The following is a 21,449-nucleotide window of genomic DNA, read 5'->3' as shown; positions in this document are numbered from 1 at the left end:
AGTACATAGGTTACTGCCTTCCTTCCTCTTTACCACCACGTCTGTCATTTCATTACTTTGCGGGGGGGGGGGGGGGGGCTTGAATAGCCCTGTAAATAACCATCCAGCACCCTGATCAATTCCTGTCCTTCATCACTTCCACCAAGGTTTTCCCCCACTCCTTAGCCACTCTTCTCTGTGTCCTACCTCCAGCTGGGTTACCATCAATAACTGCCACCCCTCCCAAATCTGTTCAGTCTTTGCATGTCACCCCTTCTTCCATTCAGTACCTCATTCCAAAAGTTCTTCAATCCCACCCAGACCTTCCATCCATCGACTCTCTCACTCTTCTTTCATATTTGTTCCCCTCAATTTTTCACTTCCCTTATTACCCAGTATAGATCTCACGGTTCAATACTGTCATCACCTCTCAGCCCTTGCCCTTTTATTCCTGGCCCCTCTCATTCAGACACATTTTAGTCCCGGTTAAATCCAATTCTGTCTGCTCCGCACCTGCCCCCAACAGCTGAATATGTCTGGGGGAAAATACACAGTCATATTGACTGGTCTCACTTCCTATCAGCCCTCAGTATGGCCTGCAAGCTCACATTGCCCCAAGCTGTTCACATCCCCCAAGTCTGAGACTGCAATTTCACAAGATGGCAACCTTCCTTCCTATTCAGTGAGAAAACAGAAAATTTCAGAAGAGAACTTCCCCCTGGTTCCACCCTCAAATCTACTAGTTCATTTGGTTTTCAGCTGTATTTATTGCCTTCTTGTTACTGCATAGAAGCTGACCTGCTCCCAGTTGCCACCCCATCTGTACATTGGGGTCCTGTCCCTTCCCACCTTTCAGAAATGAGACTCTTAAAATTATCTCCTACCTCTCTTACATAATCAGTTTCCCCCTCTTTACTGAAACATTCCCATCATCATACAAAGATGCTGTAATAATACAGCTCACGTTTGAGAAGGAAAAATAAACCTCTCATTTTCTATTTACCTATGCAGTGAAAGCACAACATTCAGAATAGTAGATACCCCTTGGCAGGAGAGGAAATCCAATTGGAGAGGGACACACAGGGAACTTTAACAATGGCAGGGAGATTTTATTTCTCAAAATCTTTTTTAATGTTTTTATTTATTTTTGAGACAGAGAGAGACAGAGCATGAGCAGGGGAGGGACAGAGAGAGAGGGAGACACAGAATCTGAAGCAGGCTCCAGGCCTGCTGGGGCTCAACGCGGGACTCAAACTCACAGACCATGAGATCATGACCTGAGCCGAAGTTGGACTCTCAACCAACTGAGCCACCCAGGTGCCCCAGGGAGATTTTATTTCTTAAGCTGCATGATGTTCATTAAATTACTTTGTAATATACCTGTGTCAAGATTGAGAAATGCTGAACTAGACCATCAGCAACATGTGACACAGTCAAACACTTCTTCCTCCTTGAAATGCTTTCTTCACTTTAATACTCTTTCTGGATCCAACTAAAAAAAGTATTGTATTCCCTAATTCCTTATTTGCTGCTCCTTTTGTCTTCATTGACAGCTCCTACTCCTCTTCCAGACACCTACATATTAGAGGGCTTCAGGACCCTTCCCTTGATCCTCTGCCTAATCCAAGCTCCCACAGCTACCATTGTCCCTTGAACTAACCCCTTAACTGGATTTTCTGCTTCCATTTTTGACTGATACAGTCCATTCTCCATGCAGAAATCAAAGTGATCTTGGGGCGCCTGGGTGGCTCGGTCGGTTAAGGTTCGACTTCGGCTCAGGTCATGATCTCACGGACCGTGAGTTCAAGCCCCGCGTCGGGCTCTGTGCTGACAGCTCAGAGCCTGGAGCCTGTTTCAGATTCTGTGTCTCCCTCTCTCTCTGCCCCTCCCCTGTTCATGCTCTGCCTCTCTCTGTTTCAAAAACAAATAAATGTTAAAAAAGAAAAAATTAAAAAAAAAAAGAAATCAAAGTGATCTTTTATTATACATCCTGCCCAAGCGAGCACCAGAGTGATCTTGTAAATTACCAGATGCTATCACTCACCTTGCTCAAACCTTCTGGTGGCTACCATATATACACTTAGAATAAGGTCCAAAATATGTTGGCCTATGAAGCCTACCAGACCTTGTTTCTTCCCCACCTCCTTGACTTCATCCCCTCCCACCCTTTGCCTTGTTTACTCTGCTTCACCCACTCTGGCCTCCTTGCTGGTCTCTGAGCCGCTAGGAATTTAACATAAAAATCCAATTCCTTTCCGCCTAGGGCCTTTGCACTCCTGTTTTTGTCTTCCTGGACACTCTTCCTCCAGTTATCTGCACGCCTGCTCCCTTGCTCATTCATGTCTTTGCACAAATATCACCTCTACAAGGAAGCTTCTCCTCATCATGATTAAAAACAGCACAAGGGGCCTCAGTCGATTAAGTGTCCTACTTCAGCTCAGGTCATGATCTCATGGTTTATAAGTTCGAGCTCCATAATGGACTCACCATTGTCAGCAAGGAGCCTGCTTCAGATTCTTCTCTCCCCCTCTCTATCTCTGCCCCTCCCATGCTCTCTCTCTCTCTCTCTCAAAAATAAATAAACATTAAAAAATAAATAAAAAACAGCCCTGTGCCTGGTATTGTGGTCATAATGCATGGCCAAGATTTGGTAAAGAGCAGCTCTTATCATTAAACATTTCTCTGTGGAAAAGTCTGCCTTTCACTGCTTCATCCTGCCTGAAAACCCTGCCTATAATACAACCCTAAAATGCTTTGGGAGCAGAGGAGGGAGGAACAATTTTGACATAAATCCCAACAGAACTAAAACCACAGAAACCACCAAAGCTAAACAGAAGGGGAAATTTATTTAGCCTTTGGAAAGCTAGAATTTTTGTCTCTCGTGCTGATGATAAATCGCAGAGAGTAACTGCAGCATATGGTGCCATGTGGTGAGTATGGAATGCAGAGGAATGTGAGGGTATAAAAAATTCCAACCATCTTGATGCCTGGTGACAGGGCAGCCCGCATGGGATATTGAGATCTCTGAGAAAGCTGAGATTGACAAGCCAGAGATGAATAATACTGGATGTAAAGTGGCTTTCATTTCCTTATCTCTCCTGACTTGTATTGCTTCCTTCACCTGCAATAAACAAACTCCTGCAATCTCTGCAGGTCAAAATCATGTCCATCCTCCAAGACTCAACCCTCTGGACTCCTTTTCAGATCACCCCCCAGTTGGAAATAACCTCCCTGCCACTTATCAGTTGTATGCTTGCCTCTGGAGCTTTTGTTAACTATGACCTTACCCTATTAGACTGCTGGTGGGGATCTCTCTATATTTCTCTCTGTGTTCCATTGACAAGTTCTGAGTACTCAGTAAAGATTATTGAATGAATAAGAATCTTACTTCACCCATTTAGAGGGAAGGTGCCATATGCTTTGTGTGTATGGAGACAACAAGGAACAACCACCAGCTCACAAATTATCTTGCACCAGTTCCTGAACCTCTTCTCTCAGCTTCTGCCATCAGGTTAGATCTTTGATGACGGCAAAACAACGCCCCCGTGGAGCAGAAACAGACCCATAAATACAGAGGACAAACTGATGGCTGCCAGAGGGGAGGAAGGCAAGGAGATGGGCAAAGTGTATGAAGAACAGGGAATACAGGCTCCTAGTTGTGGAATGAATAAGTCACAGGGATTAAAAGTTCAACATAGGGAATATGGTCAATTCTATTATGATAATACTGTATAGTGACAAACGGGCTCTACACTTGTGGTTGAGCGTGGCATAACATATAGACTTGTCCTGTCATTACATTGTCCACCTGAAACTAATGTAACATTGTGTGTCAACTATCCTTCCATTAAAACACACACACACACACACACACACACACACACACACACACACACAATGCCCATATAGGATAAGGCAAGAAGAGCACCAGAATATGGCCAGATACTCTGAGTTACCTTGAAAAGATATGACTCAGAAAAAAGAAAGAAGAAAGAAGAAAGACAGGACAGAAATGACACCAGGTGGGGTTTAAAAACAATTATTTACAGGTAAATCCTCACAAACTTGTCATATGTGGAGATTTCCCTCAGAATGATCTTCAACAAGGCATTAAATGTCCTTTATAATGACTTGGATGAAGGAAGAATTATTCCAGAATAGGGTCTATTGTCTATAATCACAGATTGCAAAAGCAGTGACCCCACCTCCACCCCAAGTCCTTCCATTCTCCCAAGATGTCTCTCTGACTTTCTTAACACAGAGTCTCCTATGATCTCATTTCCTTTCCAGAGGTTCCTGTGTGCTACTCCCTCCCATCCCTTTCACCTGAGACAGGAGAAATGTCTTAGACACAAGGTAAGTCATGTTCCAAAGCACCCATACAATTTGGTGCTGTGAGGTTAGTCCCTGAAACACCAAAAGAAGAGGGAGAGCAGGAGACACTTGTAGTGGGAGGTTGGGATTGAATCTAGTCACTTGGAGAAGAAAGTTCCTTTTCATCTCTTTCCCTCAAGGCTGCTCTTCTTCCAGTTCATTCTCAAATCTTTAGGGGAAAGAGAAAGATGAGAAACAGTGTTCCTTCCTCACTCTTCAGTCCAAGCCTCTACCCCAACAGGTAAGCAAATTTTCACTTGTCATCCTCTTTGTGTCCTCCTCAGACTCAGATCCCATGTTCTCTAGTCAGGCCTGGGGATATAATCCTCCTAGCGTGTTTCCCCACTTCTTCCCAATTCCTTAGTGACTATCCCTAGAGAGCGGAGTCCCCGCATGATGAGGCTCAAGGGGCAGGGAACCAGGAGAGAGCAAGCAGTGAGGCAGTTAACATTCATGCAGCAACACTTTGGGGAAGAACCTATGCTTTTCCCCATTTCTGAGTCTTCACATCTTTGTCCCTTCCTACTCCTCTGTTTCTCAAGCTGAGACCGGGGGAACCTAAAGATCCATGGGTTCCTCCTCTGAGAATTCCGAGTCTTCTTACATAAAATTTAAATGTGTTTTCATTTTGATGAAATTAAAATTTTATTTATTTAAAAAAATATTTTTGGGGCACCTGGGTGGCTCAGTCTGTTAAATGTCCCACTTTGGCTCAGGTCATGATCTCACAGTTTGTAGGTTTGAGCCCCATGTCTGGCTCTGTGCTGACAGCTCCTGCTTTGGATTCTGTGTCTCCCTCTCTCTCTGCCCTTCCCCTGCTCACCCTCTGTCTCTCTCTCTCAAAAAATAAACATTAAAAAAAATTTAATAAAAAATAAATAAAAATTTAAAAATATACAAAAATATTTTCATTTTGGATGATTTGGATTACTTTCTTTAGGAGTTTATGTGCCTATGCTTGTATTTGTTTTTATAGTCACAATGGTGACAAGGGATCACCTGAAGAGACAAAGTCGACCACTTAATTCAGTGGTTTTCAATATGGGTTCTATAGAACTGAGATGTAGTTCTAACTCATTCTTTGAATGGCAGTAAGAATGTCTCATCCCTAAGGAATATCTCCTAATCCTTCATCCACTCTCATAGCATCTCACACTTCTCCGTGCTACTGTAATTACTATTTTCTTGACGGACTAGAAGTTCCATGAGAGCAGAGACTGTGTCTATCTCATTCATCTATGTACCCTCAATTCCTAGCATGCTGCCTGGAACATAGCATGTGCTCAATAAGCATTTGTTGAAGGAGGAAGGAAGGAAGGAAGGAAGGAAGGAAGGAAGGAAGGAAGGAAGGAAGGAGAAACACAAAAATATAGAGACAAAGCCTCTGCCCTCTCGAGTCTGTTGGAACTGAAACACATACACACAAAACAATAAGAGAACATTACAAAGCAATACATTTGTAGCAGAATACAGTTTCTTTTCACTGAGAGAAGCTGATCTTTGAAGGGTCATCAGAGTGGCCCTCTCAGTTAAGGCATACAACACAAATTAGCAAACTTTGTCCATGGATTAGGGTGTAATCAAACTTTTGCGACTCATTCTAGACTTCTTGCCTTTTCAAAAAACGCTAGAAATGGAAAGGGGGAAGGAGAGAGGGAGAAAATGTGGATTAATTTTCAATAGGAGCCTGGGCTTACAAGGGAGCCTGGGATTACAAGAATCAGACTATTTAGCCATACGGGAAAAGATAGCAGTGGACTAAGGTTATTCTGACCCAGAACCCAGAAGTAAAACTTGGGAAAAAGTCTAGGTTAATGACTTGAGTCTCAACACAAAATGGAGAGGACTGTTCTGACACAATTCTGTGCCTAATGAGGAAACTACCTCCCTTCCTGGCTGTCCTGGCATGGTTTTTGTAGTGAAGAAGGAGCCAAAGTGAAGTACTGAGAATGGGATTCTCCTTCCCTGAAGAGCTGTGGTGGCCCAGCCAGTGCTGGGAGCTGGTCAAGCAAGGCTGAATCACACTTTTGTGTGGGACCTACTTCTTTTATTAGGAGGAGGAAGAGGACCAGTTTTCCATCCAGTGACACGCCCAATGGAACAGGTTATGCCAGTTATATATACAAAATACAGGACCAACTGAAGGGGCACAGAGCAAGGGTGAAGAGAATGGGATAAGGTTATTCTTGAATCATATCATTCAAAGTGTGGTTCATGGACCAGCAGCATCACCATTCAAGAGCTTGTTAGAAATGCAGAATGTAGGGGTGCCTGGGTGGCTCAGTTGGTTAAGTGACCGACTTCGGCTCAGGTCGTGGGTTCAGGCCTGCGTCGGGCTCTGTGCTGACAGCTCAGATCCTGAAGCCTGCTTCAGATTCTGTCTCCCTCTCTCGTTGTCCTTCCCTGCTCATGCTCTGTCTCTGTCTCTCTCAAAAATAAATAAACATTTAAAAAAATTAAAAACCCTATCAAAATAACATCATCACTCTTCACAGAACTAGAACAGGATTGTTCACAGAACAATCCTAAAATTTGTATGGCACCAGAAAAGACCCCAAATAGCCAAAGCCATCCTGAAAAAGAAAACCAAAGCAGAAGACATCACAATCCTGGGCTTCAAGATGTATTAAACAGCTGTAATCATCAAGACAGTATGTAAACATCAAGACTGGCACAAAAACAGACACTTAGATCAATGGAACAGAATAGAGAACCCAGAAATGGACCAATAAACATATGACCAACTAATCTTTGACAAAGCAGGAAAGAATATCCAGTGGAATAAAGACAGTTTCTTCAGCAAATGATGTTGGGAAAACTGGACAGCAACATGCGGAAAAATGAACCTGGACCACCTTCTTACACCATACACAAAAATAAGCTCAAAATGGATGAAAGAACTAAACGTTAAGACAGGAAGCCATCAAAATCCTAGAGGAGAAAGCAGGCAAAAACCTCTTTGACCTCAGCCACAGCAACTTCTTACTTGACATGTCTCTGGAGGCAAGGGAAACAAAAGCAAAAATGAACTATTGGGACCTCATCAACATAAAAATCTTCTGCACAGTGAAGGAAACAATCAGCAAAACTAAAAGGCAACTGGCAGAAGGGGAGAAGATATTTGTAAATGACTTATCAAATAAAGGGTTAGTATCCAAAATCTATAAAGAACTTATCAGACTGAACACCCAAAAAACAAATAACCCAGTGAAGAAATGGGCAAAAGACATGAATAGACACTTTTCCAAAGAAGACATCCAAAGGGCTAAACAGACACGTGAAAAAATGTTCAACATCACTCATCATCAGGGAAATACAAATCAAAACCACAATGAGATACCACCTCACACCAGTCAGAATAGCTAAAATTAACTCAAGCAACAACAGATATTGGTGAGGATGCAGAGAAAGAGGATCTTTTTTTGCACTGCTGGTGCAAACTGGTGCATCCACTCTGGAAAACAGTATGGAGGTTCCTCAAAAAATTAAAAATAGAACTACCTTACAACCCAGCAATTGCACTACTAGGTATTTATCCAAGGGACACAGATGTGCTGTTTCAAAGGGGCACATGCACCCCAATGTTTATAGCAGCACTACTGACAATAGCCAAAGTATGGAAAGAGCCCAAATGTCCATGGACAGATGAAGGGATAAAGAAGATGTGGTATACATATACAATGGAGTATTACTCGGCAATCAAAAAAGGATGAAATCTTGCCATTTGCAACAATGTGGATGGAACTTGAGGATATAATGCTAAGCGAAATTAGTCAGAGAAAGACAAATATATGACTTCACTCATATGAGGACTTTAAGATACAAAACAGATGAACATAAGGGAAGGGAAGCAAAAATAATATAAAAACAGGGAGGGGGACAAAACATAAGAGACTTAAAAAAATTTTTTTAATGTTTTTATTTATTTTTGAGAGACAGCAAGACAGAGTGCAAGCAGCAGAGGGACAGAGATAGAGGGAGACACAGAATCCAAAGCAGGTTCCAAGCTCTGGGCTGTCAGCACAGAGCCTGACACGGGGCTCGAACTCACAAACCATGAGATCATGACCTAAGCCAAAGTCAGATGCTTAACTGACTGAGCCACCCAGGCACCCCAAACATAAGAGACTCTTAAATATAGAGAACAAACTGAGGGTTGCTGGAGGAGTTGTGGGTGAGGTGATGGGCTAAACGGGTAAGGGGCATTAAAGAAGACCCTTGTTGGGATGAGCACTGGGTGTTATACATAAGGGATGAATCACTGGAATCTACTCCTGAAACCATTATTGTACAATATGCTAACTAACTTGGATGTAAACTTAAAAAAAGAAAAAGAGGGGCGCCTGGGTGGCTCAGTCGGTTAAGCGTCCGACTTCAACTCAGGTCACGATCTCACGGTCCGTGAGTTCGAGCCCCGCATCGGGCTCTGGGCTGATGGCTCAGAGCCTGGAGCCTGCTTACGATTCTGTGTCTCCCTCTCTCTCTGCCCCTCCCCCATTCGTGCTCTGTCTCTCTCTGTCTCAAAAATAAATAAACGTTAAAAAAAAAATTAAAAAAAAAAAAAGAAAAATGCAGAATGTAGGGCCCAACCCAGACTTCCTAAATCCAAACCTGAGATTTAAGTTTCCCCAAATGATATGTATGCACATCAAAGTTTGAAAAGGACTAAGATTTCTTCAGGAAGAAGACTTGAAAGGCAGTGATGAGTATGAGGGAACAGGTAAGAAGCTTCAGGTGATCCCAGGGAATCCCTATCCCAGGACATAGGGGCAAATGAGGAAAAAGAGGCCTGGGGGTTTCTCTTGCAGCACCCTGGACTGAATGGGTTAAGGAGTAGGTTGGATGGCTCTGGCTGGGAGCCCTGAACACAGGGCACGGGTGGGCCTGGGGTCTTCACCTAAAAAGATTGCTACCGCCATCAGTCACCGCCAGCTCCTTCATTCCCCCGCTCTCCCTCCTGAACCCCAGTCTCCCATTTCAGGACTTCTCCAGACTTTTAGTCTCAATGACCTGACCAGTCGGACCTCGCTAGCTCGGTTTGATTCGGCCAGGTTCGGTTGCTAAGGCCTACAGCTTCCCGGTTGCGGGGGGGGGGGGGGGGGGGGGGGATGATGTCACGTCCAAAAGGCGGGCTCACCAGGTCTCTCCCTCCGCCGGATTGGTTGCCAGGAATTTTATTAGATTCGCAGCCTCGCGGGCTCAGGGTTAGCTGTTATTGTCCCCAGATGCCCCTGGCCCACGGCCGTCTTCTCCCCGTGGAGCAAGACTCTGAGGACAGTACTCAGGAAGCACTTAGCTTCGGAAGGAGAGGTGATCCGAATGGTCCGGATATTGCCACCAGGCTAGGCGTTTCGGCTGCCCAGGTACTTTTTGACTCGATCGGGTGTCCGTAGTTGGGGCGGCTACCCGAACCGCAGGGATTTGTGGAATTTATAGTTCTGCATTAGTTCTGGATTAGTTTTGGGTGGGCCGGAGGCTCTAGTCCGGCAGGGATTTTTGGAGGAAAAAAAAAAAAAAAAGACTTTGAGGACTGGGGGCCTGGGTCCCAGGACAGGGGAGGACAAAAAGGACGTCTAAATAAGAATTCTGCCATTAGCATTGTTTTGGTGTTCTTTTTAGGTGCTGACCTGAAACTGATCCACCCCTTTCTGACCAAAACTGTTCACCCACGGTGGATTCACCCACGGTGGAAGGGACCAGGCAGCCAAATGGAGATGCCACCAGTCAATCCAGTGGGAGAGAAGGACACCTCTCAACCGCAACAACAATGGGAAAAGAACCCCCAGGAGAACCTTGATTCAACTACCCAGATCAAGCAGCAGTCCTCAGACCCTCCTACTGAAATCCTTGAGCTGAGAGTGAGCCCAAATCAAGCCAGCCAAATTCTAGAGAATTCTCAAGGAACTGAAAAACTGGCCGCTGGACTTCAAGGAAACTCTGCCAAGTCTCGTGGATCAACCAATGAGATGCCAGAGCCCCTTCAAGCTTCTGATCTCTGGTACTGTCCGGATGGGAGCTTTGTTAAGAAGATCATAATCCGTGGCCATGGCTTGGACAAACCCAAGCTGGGCTCCTGCTGCCGGGTACTGGCGTTTGGGTTTCCTTTTGGGTCAGGCCTGCCAGAGGGATGGACAGAGCTAACTATGGGGTTAGGCCCATGGAGGGAGGGGACTTGGGGGGAACTCATAGAGAAATGCTTGGAGTCCATGTGTCAAGGTGAGGAGGCAGAGCTTCAGCTCTCTGAACACTCTGGACCTCCTTTCAGGCTCACACTGGCCTCCTTCACTCAGGGCAGGGACTCCTGGGAGCTGGAGGCCAGTGAGAAGGAGGCCTTGGCCAGGGAAGAACGTGCAAGGGGCACAGAATTATTTCGAGCTGGGAACCCTGAAGGGGCTGCCAGATGCTATGGACGGGCTCTTCGGCTGCTGCTGACTTTACCCCCACCCGGCCCTCCAGAACGAACTGTTCTTCATGCCAATCTGGCTGCCTGTCAGTTGCTGTTAGGGCAGCCTCAGTTGGCAGCCCAGAGCTGTGACCGAGTGCTGGAGCGGGAACCTGGCCATTTAAAGGCCTTGTACCGAAGGGGGGTTGCCCAGGCTGCCCTTGGGAACCTTGAAAAAGCAACTGCTGACCTCAGGAAGGTGCTGGCGGTAGACCCCAAAAACCGGGCAGCCCAGGAAGAGCTGGGAAAGGTGATCATTCAGGGGAAGAAACAAGATGCAGGGCTGGCTCAGGGTCTGCGCAAGATGTTTGGCTGATTAAAAGTTAAATCTTAAAAGAGACAGGAACCTGTGAATTGTGGTTTATGCCGTGAGATTTTGAGGGGACCAAGAGGGAGGGTTTCAGCCATGTCCCATTCATTCCTAGCTTTTGCTTTCTTAGGGGAGGTAACAGTGGACTGTGCGCCTCTTTCCCTCTTTTACCATTAAAAGCCATATGATCACCTGTGCTACATTTTGGGGGGCTTATTCATATCCGAGGATAAATGGACGATACATAAACTTCTGAATTTAGGACTGGGGAGATGGCGGGCCTTTAAATCCCGGGAACTACATCTCCCAGGCTTTCTCGTTGGGTCCCGCCCGGCGCATGCGCAAACTATACAGCCCGGTTCAGCGGGAGTGCTGTCCTTCTGCCGTGCTCCCATTGGCCCGCCCTATCCAGCCATCTCAAGTATTCAGCACCCAGGTCTCTTACTGGTCGGTAGAGCTTCCGGGACACCGCCCCCTTTTTTTAAGAGTCAACTGATTAGTTGCTGATGGGGAGAGGCGGGTCTTGGGGGACCGTCTCATGGCTGGGGGGCGGGAGGGAAAGATGGCGGAACTGATGCTGCTCAGCGAGATTGCGGACCCAACACGTTTTTTCACCGATAACTTGCTGAGCCCGGAGGACTGGGGTCTGCGGAGTGAGGCCTGGGGGAGGGAGGAGGGCTGTGGCATACTATGCTTTTGAGGCACGCAGGGAGGAAGCGGAGGTCCATAGAGGAAGGCTGGGCACATACGGAATCCATCACCCGAAAGAGGGCGGAGCAGGGGGGCTCGTTGTGCATTCGGGGGGATGCGGGAGTTGGGAAAGACCTCTGCTCCCAGCAAAAACATCGAGTTGTTCCGGGGTGGGGGAAGGAGGAGCTGAAGTTCTTTGGCTGTATCACGTTTCAAGTGGGCGGGCGGTAGGTCTGGCCGAGCCGAGCCAATGAGGGATGGGCCCAGGGCTGTGTGTAGATCTGTAGGCTGGGCCACCGGACGACCCCCTGACGCTCTTCATCTCTTGCAGACAGCACCTTGTATACTGGCTTAGATGATGTCGCGGAGGAGCAGACGCAGCTCTTCCGTTGCCCAGAGCAGGATGTCCCGGTACTGCTTCTCTAGCCTTGTCTCTAACCTTTGGGTGTCGGGAGTTGCCCCGGAACAAGGACTCAGCCCCAAGCCAGAGCTCATGAAGCCGTTGTCTTCACATTCTTGCCATCTAATGTCCTTCTTTATTCAGTTTGGCAGCAGTTCCCTGGATGTGGGGATGGATGTCAGCCCTCCTGAGCCACCCTGGGACCCCCTGCCTATCTTTCCAGGTAAGATATCCCTTGTGATTCCTGCATCCTTACAAAACCCTCTCTTTCCACTGTTTTCCAGGAACTACACACTCCCCTGTATCCTCACACCTCCTCTTCATAAGTGCCTGTGCACTCCTCTTTCCTTCAGCCCCTTATGTGTTCCTTCCCCTTTGCCCCAGGTGAGGGGATCCTCACTTCCAAGCCTTTGGGCACGTTTTGGACTCTTCAGGCTCTGCTTCCTGGTTATTCCCCAACCCCTTTCTTCCAGACCTTCAGGTGAAGTCTGAGCCATCCTCCCCCTGCTCCTCTTCCTCCCTCAGCTCTGAATCATCGCGTCTTTCCACAGAGCCCTCTAGCCAGGTGAGAGAACCATCTCCTTCCTTCTGCTGTTTGTGGCAGGGATGGTGTTCCAGCCCCTTCATGCATAGGTGCTGAGAAAATGTTTTGTGTGCTATGGGTCATGGAGTAGTGGTGGTGCCTTTGGATTTCTTTAATATCCTCATTTTCCATGTCTCCTCTGTGGTTGTCTGTAAGTGAAGATGGAGTCATTTTAATAAATAGAGATATGTGGCAGCCATGGTGAGGCCAGGAAGAAGAGAGTTGTTAACTGCTGAGAATTCTGAAATTGCTCTTGCCCCAGTTGTCCATTCTAAGGCAATATTTGAAATGATGAGACTTCATCAACCCTCCCAGGAATAATATAGAGAAAACGAGGGGCCAGAGACAGCTTAAGGAGATACTCAGTAAAACCAGAATGTCAAATAATTAGTAATCAGTAAAAGCTAGTTAAAAATTAGTAAAAACTTTTGTTCTTACTCTTGCTCTCAACACCTTCCTTGTTTTATTTTTTCTGAGCCCCCACCACTTCACCCCACTCTCACCCAGGTCCCTGCTGTAGGGGAGGTGCTGGTTGTGAAGACAGAGTCCTTGGCACCCCCACTCTGCCTCCTAGGAGATGATCCAACATCCCCATTTGAAACGGTCCAGATCAATGTGGGTCCCACCTCTGATGACCCCTCAGGTAATAACAGCCTGCTACCACCCCCAGGCTTTACCAAGGCAGGGTAGATGGGAGAGGGGCTTTACCAAGGCAGCAGGAGAGAGAGAGAGAGAGAAAGTAAGCAGGGGAGGGACAGAGAAAGTGGGGACAGAGGATCTGAATCAGACTCTGTGCTGATAGAGGAGAGCCGGAAGAGCCTGATGCCATGTGGGGCTCAAACTCAGGGACCCTGAGATCATGACCTGGCTGATGTCAGACGTTTAACTGACTAAGTCACCCAGGCACCTGTCCCCCCTGCCCCGGCCCCGTTGCTTTGCATTTTTAAAAAACTTATGGACAGTATTTTAGGGCATATTTATTTATTTCCCACCCCTGAAGTTTTATTATAAAAATTTTTCAAACATACAGAAAAGTTGAAATTCCATATACCCAACTCCTAGATCCTACAGTTAACATTACTTGCACTATTTCACTAAGTGTTACTAAGTTTATTTACTCTTAGGTGTTTACACAGTAAACATTTATAGAGCACCTACTCCATGCCACATACTGGACGGGGTGCTGGGAATGCAAGATGAAGAAGATGTGAGCATCATGCTGACCCAAGAATCCTGTAGTGTGGAGGGAGGGGAAAGACAGATACCAGTTGCTGCAGGTGTGGGAACTCCAGGATAGACATCGCAAGGTGCCATGAAAACTCATAAGAGGGGCAGCTCACCCTATTGGGGCTGGATCAGTGATGTGCTCCTGGAGGAAGCATTTCCTGAACTGAGTTTGAAGGACACATAGAAATTAGGCACAAGATGAATGTGGGGACTGTGGCATGTGCGCACACGTGTGTGTGTGTGTGTGTGTGTGTGTGTGTGTGTGTGTATCTAGGGAGCTTGTATCTCCTCAGAGTGGATGTGAGGAGGGAGTGGGAAATGGAAAGAAAGTTGCAGAGGCTGCAGGCCAAGTGAGAACGGTGCTAAGGGACTCTTAGCTTTTATCCTATGCGCAGTTGGGAGACTGAAGAATTGAGCAGGAGAACAGTGTGATTAGGAAGCTGACTCTGGTGACAGAGTAGAGAGAATGGATCATGGAGAGGCAGGACTGGATACAGTTCCTCAAGAAAGATATTTGGATTCTGAAAAGAGGCAGAAAGAATGACATAGAATGGAAGAATTGCAGTGACTTCCTGCGTAGGATTTGATGCCAGAGTTTCATGCTAGGGCAGATAGGTATTGCAAGAGCACGAGCCCCCAGGCCAGGGAATGTGCTGAATTCACTGTTGTGGATTACAAAGCGCCTTCAGGATTTCCTGGCACTGCCTGTCTTTGGCAAGGGAGCCCAGTGATGCAGTCCATTCTGTTTTCCTCCCCAGCCTCAGGGCGGGGCAGGTTAGTATAGAAAATGGGTTTGGAGAGAGAAACAGATCACATTCGCAAACAAGATAAGGATATAAACCTTGACTGTTGAGGACTTTGCAAAGGAGTCAATTGTCCCCTTGTATTTAGGTTATCTTCTGAGGGCCTGTGCTTTACCCATCAGTTTGATAGACAGGAAGCATAAAACATAATCTTTGCTTTTGGAGAGTCTCATGAGTGTCATAACACGTGGTTAATAATCAAATAGTGATCATCTCTGAGGAGGGATCCAGGTGGCTGGTAGACAAGAAAGGGAAGGAGATCCACTTCACTGAATTACCTTTTGGTCCTTTGGAGTTTTGTGAGTATATTACCTATTCATAAACATAAGTTGAAATTTTTAAATAGCAATATTGGCAGTTCTATAATTAAGTACCTAAAAGAGTTGTATGGACCAAAGGTAGTGGCAGACTGTTGACCTTGGGGTTGAATCTGGCCCTCAGATGACTTTTATTTCACCCACATGGGGTGACCAGCAAGTCTCACAGATGGATTTAACAGAGGCCAGGAAGGCTCAGAGGTGACTGAGGCTTTGTGATTTGGTGCCTGGGAGCCTGACGGAGTAAAAAGGGAATTTGTGTGAAGGGACAAGCTGTGAGCCCCATTTAAGGCCAGCTTGAATTTGGGTGGGTGGTGGGGCACAAGAAAGGAATGACCAGCAGGCACCTTGGGAGTCAGCATTGGGACACAGGGGAGCAGTCAAGGGTAGAAATTCAGACTTGGCTGCTGTCAGCATAGAGACAGCTTCAGGAGCCAGTGAAGGAGAAAGGAAAGTTCTGGGCAAAGAAGTAGGAAGAGAGCCAGCAGGTCAGCAACCCCATAGTTCTCTGCCTTCTGGATTGCATGCCTAGGGCCAGAATAGTCTTAGTTTTTGGTACAAGGGGGAAGGACCATGTCTTCCATCCCCTATCTTAATCCTCTTCTCCTTCAGTGTTTATCTGATACCCAGCATTTTATATTATCCTGACACCCCACAGATGTCCAGACCAAGCTAGAGCCTGTCTCTCCATCTTCCTCCATCAACTCTGAGGCTTCCCTGCTCTCAGCAGAGTCCCCCAACCAGGTGAGCATCAACCTTTCTTACTCTCTCCAGACATTCCAGTGAGCTCCTTCTGCCTCTCAGGGGTATGAAAGCATTCTCTTCTTCAGCTCCTTCTCCTTGATATCCCTCCTGACTCACATATCTTTTGGAATGCCCAACACAGGGTTTTATAGGAGAGGAGGTACTGGAAGTGAAGACAGAGTCCCCATCCCCTCAAGGGTGTCTCCTGCGGGATGTCCTAGGCCCCCCACTTGGAGGTGTCCAGATCAGCATGGGCCCATCCTCCGATGGCTCCTTAGGTAATGGGGCAAGCTGATACATTGGGATCCCCGGGAAGAGGCCTCTAGTCCTGACATTCCTTCCTTTCTTCCTTTTCCCTTCCTTCAGGCAAAGCCCTGCCCACCCGAAAGCCACCGCTGCAGCCCAAACCTGTGGTGATAACCACTGTCCCAATGCCACCCAGAGCTGTGCCTCCCAGCACCACCATCCTTTTGCAGCCTCTTGTCCAACCACCCCCAGGTACTAAAATAGGAGAGAAGGAGCCGGACTGGATTGACTTTCTCGGGGAGCTCACAGCCATTGAGGCTCCCAGCCCTTGGGTGTTCAGGTACGGGTATGGACACAAGAACAGCTCTCACCTCCTTCTCCTGCTCACTTGCCCCAGTGTCACCAGTTGTCCTCATCCAAGGTGCTATTCGGGTCCAGCCTGAGGGGCCGGCCCCCCCTGCTCCAAGGCCTGAAAGGAAGAGCATTGTTCCAGCTCCTATGCCTGGGAACTCCTGCCCACCTGAAGTGGATGTAAGTACTGGGGAGGAGAGGAGTAAGACTAGTAATGGGGAGGAAGTCTGCCATGGAAGAGAGAATTGTGGAATGAGGAGGGATCGAAAAGTGAGGAAGCAAAGCCATAGATGATCCTGAAGGTCAGAGTGGGTCCCTGTTTATATATGAGTATCAACTCTGTAATTTTAGGATCCTTAGTTTTGCTATCACTGAAGATGAAGAAATGGCATTGGTGTCAGTAAATCTAAGGCAGGGGACCCATACTGTGTTATGGTTGTGGCAGTAGTTGGAAGAGGGAGGCTGTTTCCTAGGGGAAAACCAGGTAAAGTGTTCTTTAATTATGGCAAAGTTAAAGTGTGGGCCCTAAAAAGAATTGAGAGGAAGGAAGACCCCACCCAGCAAGGAAAGGAACTGAGTTTGCACCAGGAACCAGGATGGAGGAAGTCCTTCCTACAGTCTGACTTCTCTCAGCTCTGAGGACAGGAGCAGGGAGTGGTTGAGAGAAGGGCTCCTTCTGTGGAAAGCTTTAGCAGAGAGGAATAACCCGTCTCTGGCTGTGTCGGTAGAGGTCAGGAAGGGGATAGAGTGGCCAGTGTGAGCATTGGGTAATCAGTTCCTGAAGTTGGGAGGCATAGTTCCCCTCTCCCACCCCTCTGTCATTCCTTTTCTGATCCTCCCGGTACCCTAGGCAAAGCTGCTGAAGCGGCAGCAGCGAATGATCAAGAACCGGGAGTCGGCCTGCCAGTCCAGGAGGAAGAAGAAGGAGTATCTGCAGGGGCTGGAGGCTCGGCTGCAGGCTGTGCTGGCCGACAACCAGCAGCTCCGCAGGGAGAATGCTGCCCTCCGGCGGCGGCTGGAGGCCCTGCTGGCCGAAGTAAGACGGGTCGGTCCCAGGCCCCTGGGAATACAGGCAGGCTCCTTGGGGATGACTCACCCCCTCTCTCATCTCTCTCTCTCACCTTAGAACAGCGAGCTCAAGTTAGGGTCTGGAAACAGGAAGGTGGTCTGCATCATGGTGTTCCTTCTTTTCATTGCCTTCAACTTTGGACCTGTCAGGTGAGACCTTCCCTGCCTCCCCCAAAGTTTCTGGGTGGAGCCCACCCTCACAGCTGCCTGCCTGCCTGCCTTGGCACAGGCCCTTTCATTCCACTTACACGCAGGCAGCACAGCTGTCCTCAGCACCCACGGGGCATCCAGCCAGTCCCTTCTCCTTCCATCATTTCTCTCAAATGGTGTGTCCTGGAGCAGATGGTGGTAATAACAATGGTAAAGATAGTGACTTTTAAGTGCTTGCTGAGCTCCTCGTGCTTCCTGGCTTTGTTAGGTAGCGATGGTTCTCATTCCCGTCGTACACATGAAGGGATTCGCTCTGCAGGATAGATTGGAAGCCAGGCAGGCTTTCTGCAGAGCCCATGATCTTAACCAGCCCCTGGACCAGGCTGGAATTCCTTACTCGATCCTTCCTCATCCTCAGCATCAGTGACCCTCCTCCAGCTCCCATCTCTCCTCGGATGAGCGGAGAGGAGCCTCGACCCCGGAGACACTTGCTGGAGTTCTCAGCGCAAGAGCCGGTTCATGGAGTTGAACCCCTCCAGGGTTCCTCCCTGGGCCCTGAGGAGCCCCAGCCCAGCCCCCCAGGCCGGCCAAGTTTCAGGTAAGGAGAGGGCCCTCTCTCTTTTGGGGATGCTGAGTGTATCTCCTCTCCAAAACTTACTTTTTCTTCCTAGGGGAACCAGAGTTCTCCTGCCATCGTTGCCTGTTCTGTTGGGGGAAGGGCGTGGGCAGCCTCTAATCATTGCCTCCTCCCTTCCTCACTCCAGGAACCTGACAGCCTTCCTGGGGGGCAGTGCCAAGGAGCTGCTGCTGAGAGACCTGGACCAGCTCTTCCTCTCCTCTGATTGCCGGCACTTCAACCGAACCGAGTCCCTGAGGTGTGGGGGATCCCCAGCTGGGGCATCTTCCCTGTCCTCTGAGGCCCCCTCCACAGGCGGCCTGGCTATCCCTGTGTACTGAAGCACCAGTTCTCCCTGCCCTCTCTTCCCTGTCCTGTGCTCGGGCAAGGAAAATGGGAGCTCTGGCTCCTTACAGAGGTGTTACCCCTCTGTTTCCCTAGGCTTGCGGACGAGCTGAGCGGCTGGGTCCAGCGTCACCAGAGAGGCCGGCGGAAGATCCCCCAGAGGGCCCAGGAGAGACAGGTAGGAGGGGCTAGGGCTGGTTCAAGGAAGGCCACTGGAAGACTAAATGTCCTGGGGATTTTGAGGGAGCATCTCATTGTGGAGGTTTGAGGGATCATTTGGGGGAAGTGGAGGGGTGGGTGTGAGGTGGCATCAGCTTCCAGGGGCCGTCTGTCTCTTTCCCTTTTCCCTTTACCCTCTTCAAATCCTTAGATACTTCTCCTTCCAGAAGTCTCAGCTCTGGAAGAAGTCGCCTCCAGTTAAGGCAGTTCCCACCCAACCCCCTGGGCCCCCAGAAAGGTGAGTCTATGAGGGTGCTTATCTGTTACTAAGGGAGGTTTCACTCTAAAGAGCTACACCCCCAGAAGCTATCCTGTGTCTGTCATCATTGCCACCAATGGCGTTATGCCTCCCTCATCCACTGGGGTCTCGTGTCTTTTTCTCTTACCCTCTCCCATCTTCCCCGGTGGGGACTGGGCATGGGGCTTAGTTTCTCCCAAATCCTGTTTCCCCTCCTGGCTAGGGATTCTGTGGGCCAACTGCAGCTATATCGCCACCCAGACCGTTCGCAGCCAGAGTTCCTGGATGCAATTGACCGACGAGAAGACACATTTTATGTTGTGTCCTTCCGAAGGGTGAGTCCTTCCCTGCCCCATCCCTGTCACCCTGCGCTCTCCAGCAATCTGTCTTCAGGCTGAGGCTATAGAGTAGAGGTGGGGAGAGCCTGTCCACATCTTTTCCTCCAGCCCTCTGGCCCGGCCCCTTTGTTTCCCAGGACCACTTGCTGCTCCCTGCCATCAGCCACAACAAGACCTCTCGGCCCAAGATGTCCCTGGTGATGCCTGCCATGGCCCCCAATGGTAATTCTCTCCCTGCCAGATCTGGGGAGGGGTCCTGAAATCGAGCAATGGGGAGGTTCTGATAGGGAGATCCAGCATGAGGAGCTGAGGGGGAAGTGGAGAGAGGAGTGGGCCATTCCAGAGAGAGGCTAGACTCCTGGCTGAGAAGATGCAGGAAATGGATGGAGAGAAAAACCGAATGCAGGAGACGTGGGAGGAAGACAAGGGTGCAGGCCATCCCTTGGTGATGGTGCTCAAGGAGGTATGGACAGAGGGGGTGGGCTGGGAATGGCCAGATTCTCACCTTCTGTGTTCTCTTCCTGTCCTTTCCTCTGTGACCTCAATCATATGTGTCCTCTGTGACTCATCGATGTCATTTGCTTTTCCTGCCCCTTTCCTCTCCCTGTACCAACCCCATCCCTACCCTCTCATTCAACTCCTGCTATGGACCGTCTCCTCACCATTGCCCCTCCCTCCCTGCCCACCTCTACTTTTTTCCTCTCTGTTTGCCTGCGCTTCTCCTCTTTCTTAACTCTCTCCTTCTCACAGAGACCCTGTCAGGCCGGGGGGCTCCAGGAGACTATGAGGAGATGATGCAGATCGAGTGTGAGGTCATGGACACCCGGGTGATTCACATCAAGACCTCCACGGTGCCTCCCTCACTCCGAAAACAGCCATCCTCGACCCCAGGCAATGCCACAGGTGGCCCCTTGCCAGCTTCTGCAGCCGGCCAGGCACGCCAGGCCTCCCACCAGCCCCTCTACCTCAATCACCCCTGACCTGTGCAACTCACACTGACTTAGAGCTGGTGGTGGGGGACGGGAGGTGGGGGGTGACCAAGTGGGGCTTTTCTAAGTTCTCTGATCCCTGGGCTTGGGGCAATTGGTAAAGGAAAGACAGGGTGTGGGGTTAAGCCCTTATTTGGGGGTGAGGGGGTTTACCTCTCTTCTCACCCCTTTTTGGAATATAGGGCTCCTCTCATTTCTCTGAACCCCTAATTCCTGCTTCTTTCGAGATTAAGTTTTGGGGTAGGTGGACTCCTGCACACTCTTTATTCTTTTGTTTCTCTGTTTAGGGGGTGGAGGTGGGAATTTGGTCCCCGGGAGGGACAAGGGACATTTTTACATTTTGGAGCTAGTTACTGGGAGTAAAGGAGGGATGGTGGTGGGAGATCAGGTTTATGTATATGTATATCTTCTTTTTTATTATTAAATAAACAACTTGGAGGGAGTTGAAGGAACGGTGACTGCCTTCCTGGCTCAGGACGGGGAATTGGGGGAAAGTGGCTTCTGTACTGACAGTATATCAGACAACCAAGCACTGAAGACATAGCTGGCTCTGGGGTGGGATGGGTGTGGGATCCCAGACCTCATGTCATTCCCTTGTCCCCGCCCCTACAACACTGGGGCATGTCTGTGTCTAGCGGTGGGGGCGGCGGGGGGCGGGGGGGGTGATGAGGGTGGGATGTCTCCTGGCATGACAGCCCTGAGGATACAGATCCCTGGAATGTGTCTGAGTAAACAGGAAGGACAGGGGGCCCCACGCCCTTTGGGGTAAGCAGCGTCCCTGGGTCTCCTGCATTCTAGCAGGTTCTCCCTCCCCTCCCTTGATTTCCAGGAGGAGCAACTTGAACAAACAGCAGAGCTGGGGCCAGAAGGCTGTGAGCCAGAAAGGAGGGGCCACAGTGGAGAAGGGGGCAGTGTTTGGAGGGAAGGGGAGATGTTCAAGAGCATCTTCTTAGCCCTAAACTTGGGGAGACTGAGACTTGTGAGTCCAGGTGAAAGAAAAGGATGAGAACGGACCTGGCA

General features: G+C 48.7%; 2 protein-coding genes across 5 annotated transcripts; both read left to right on the top strand.

Annotated features, from left to right (window-relative positions):
- Positions 1-9,506: 9,506 nt before the first annotated feature.
- Positions 9,507-11,135, top strand: FKBPL (FKBP prolyl isomerase like). The gene is made up of 2 exons (XM_060615197.3): positions 9,507-9,716; positions 9,973-11,135. The coding sequence occupies exon 2, from the start codon at positions 10,062-10,064 to the stop codon at positions 11,109-11,111; it is 1,050 nt and encodes a 349-aa protein (XP_060471180.1). The 5' UTR covers positions 9,507-9,716; positions 9,973-10,061; the 3' UTR covers positions 11,112-11,135.
- Positions 11,136-11,616: 481 nt separating this feature from the next.
- Positions 11,617-20,877, top strand: ATF6B (activating transcription factor 6 beta). 4 transcript variants are annotated; one of them, XM_060615194.2, is made up of 19 exons: positions 11,617-11,749; positions 12,127-12,206; positions 12,340-12,418; positions 12,669-12,760; positions 13,286-13,421; positions 15,015-15,107; positions 15,784-15,869; positions 16,012-16,147; positions 16,236-16,367; positions 16,513-16,646; positions 17,317-17,502; positions 17,593-17,684; positions 18,103-18,282; positions 18,449-18,559; positions 18,742-18,823; positions 19,032-19,102; positions 19,326-19,437; positions 19,578-19,662; positions 20,191-20,877. In XM_060615194.2, exons 1-19 carry the CDS (start codon positions 11,644-11,646, stop codon positions 20,418-20,420), a joined length of 2,223 nt encoding a protein of 740 aa, XP_060471177.1. In that variant the 5' UTR covers positions 11,617-11,643; the 3' UTR covers positions 20,421-20,877. The 4 variants fall into 4 exon arrangements, with proteins under 4 accessions (XP_060471177.1, XP_060471179.1, XP_060471176.1 ...); XM_060615193.2 differs by having other exon boundaries at positions 11,628-11,758; XM_060615196.2 differs by lacking the exon at positions 15,015-15,107 and having other exon boundaries at positions 11,618-11,749.
- The last annotated feature ends 572 nt before the right edge of the window (positions 20,878-21,449 follow it).

The sequence above is a fragment of the Panthera onca genome, chromosome B2, assembly GCF_046562875.1.
Source record: "Panthera onca isolate mPanOnc1 chromosome B2, mPanOnc1 haplotype 2, whole genome shotgun sequence".
Lineage (NCBI taxonomy): Eukaryota > Metazoa > Chordata > Mammalia > Carnivora > Felidae > Panthera > Panthera onca.
Note: the sequence above shows the minus strand (reverse complement) of the source record. Positions and strands in the feature narration are given on the sequence as shown.

Coding starts and splice junctions, on each gene's coding strand:
- FKBPL (XM_060615197.3), top strand. CDS start 10,062: ATGGAGATGCCACCAGTCAATCCAGTGGGAGAGAAGGACACCTCTCAA.
- ATF6B (XM_060615193.2), top strand. CDS start 11,644: ATGGCTGGGGGGCGGGAGGGAAAGATGGCGGAACTGATGCTGCTCAGC. Junction 18,560..18,741: donor AACCGAACCGAGTCCCTGAG/GTGTGGGGGATC, acceptor CTGTTTCCCTAG/GCTTGCGGACGAGCTGAGCG. Junction 18,824..19,031: donor AGAGGGCCCAGGAGAGACAG/GTAGGAGGGGCT, acceptor TTCTCCTTCCAG/AAGTCTCAGCTCTGGAAGAA.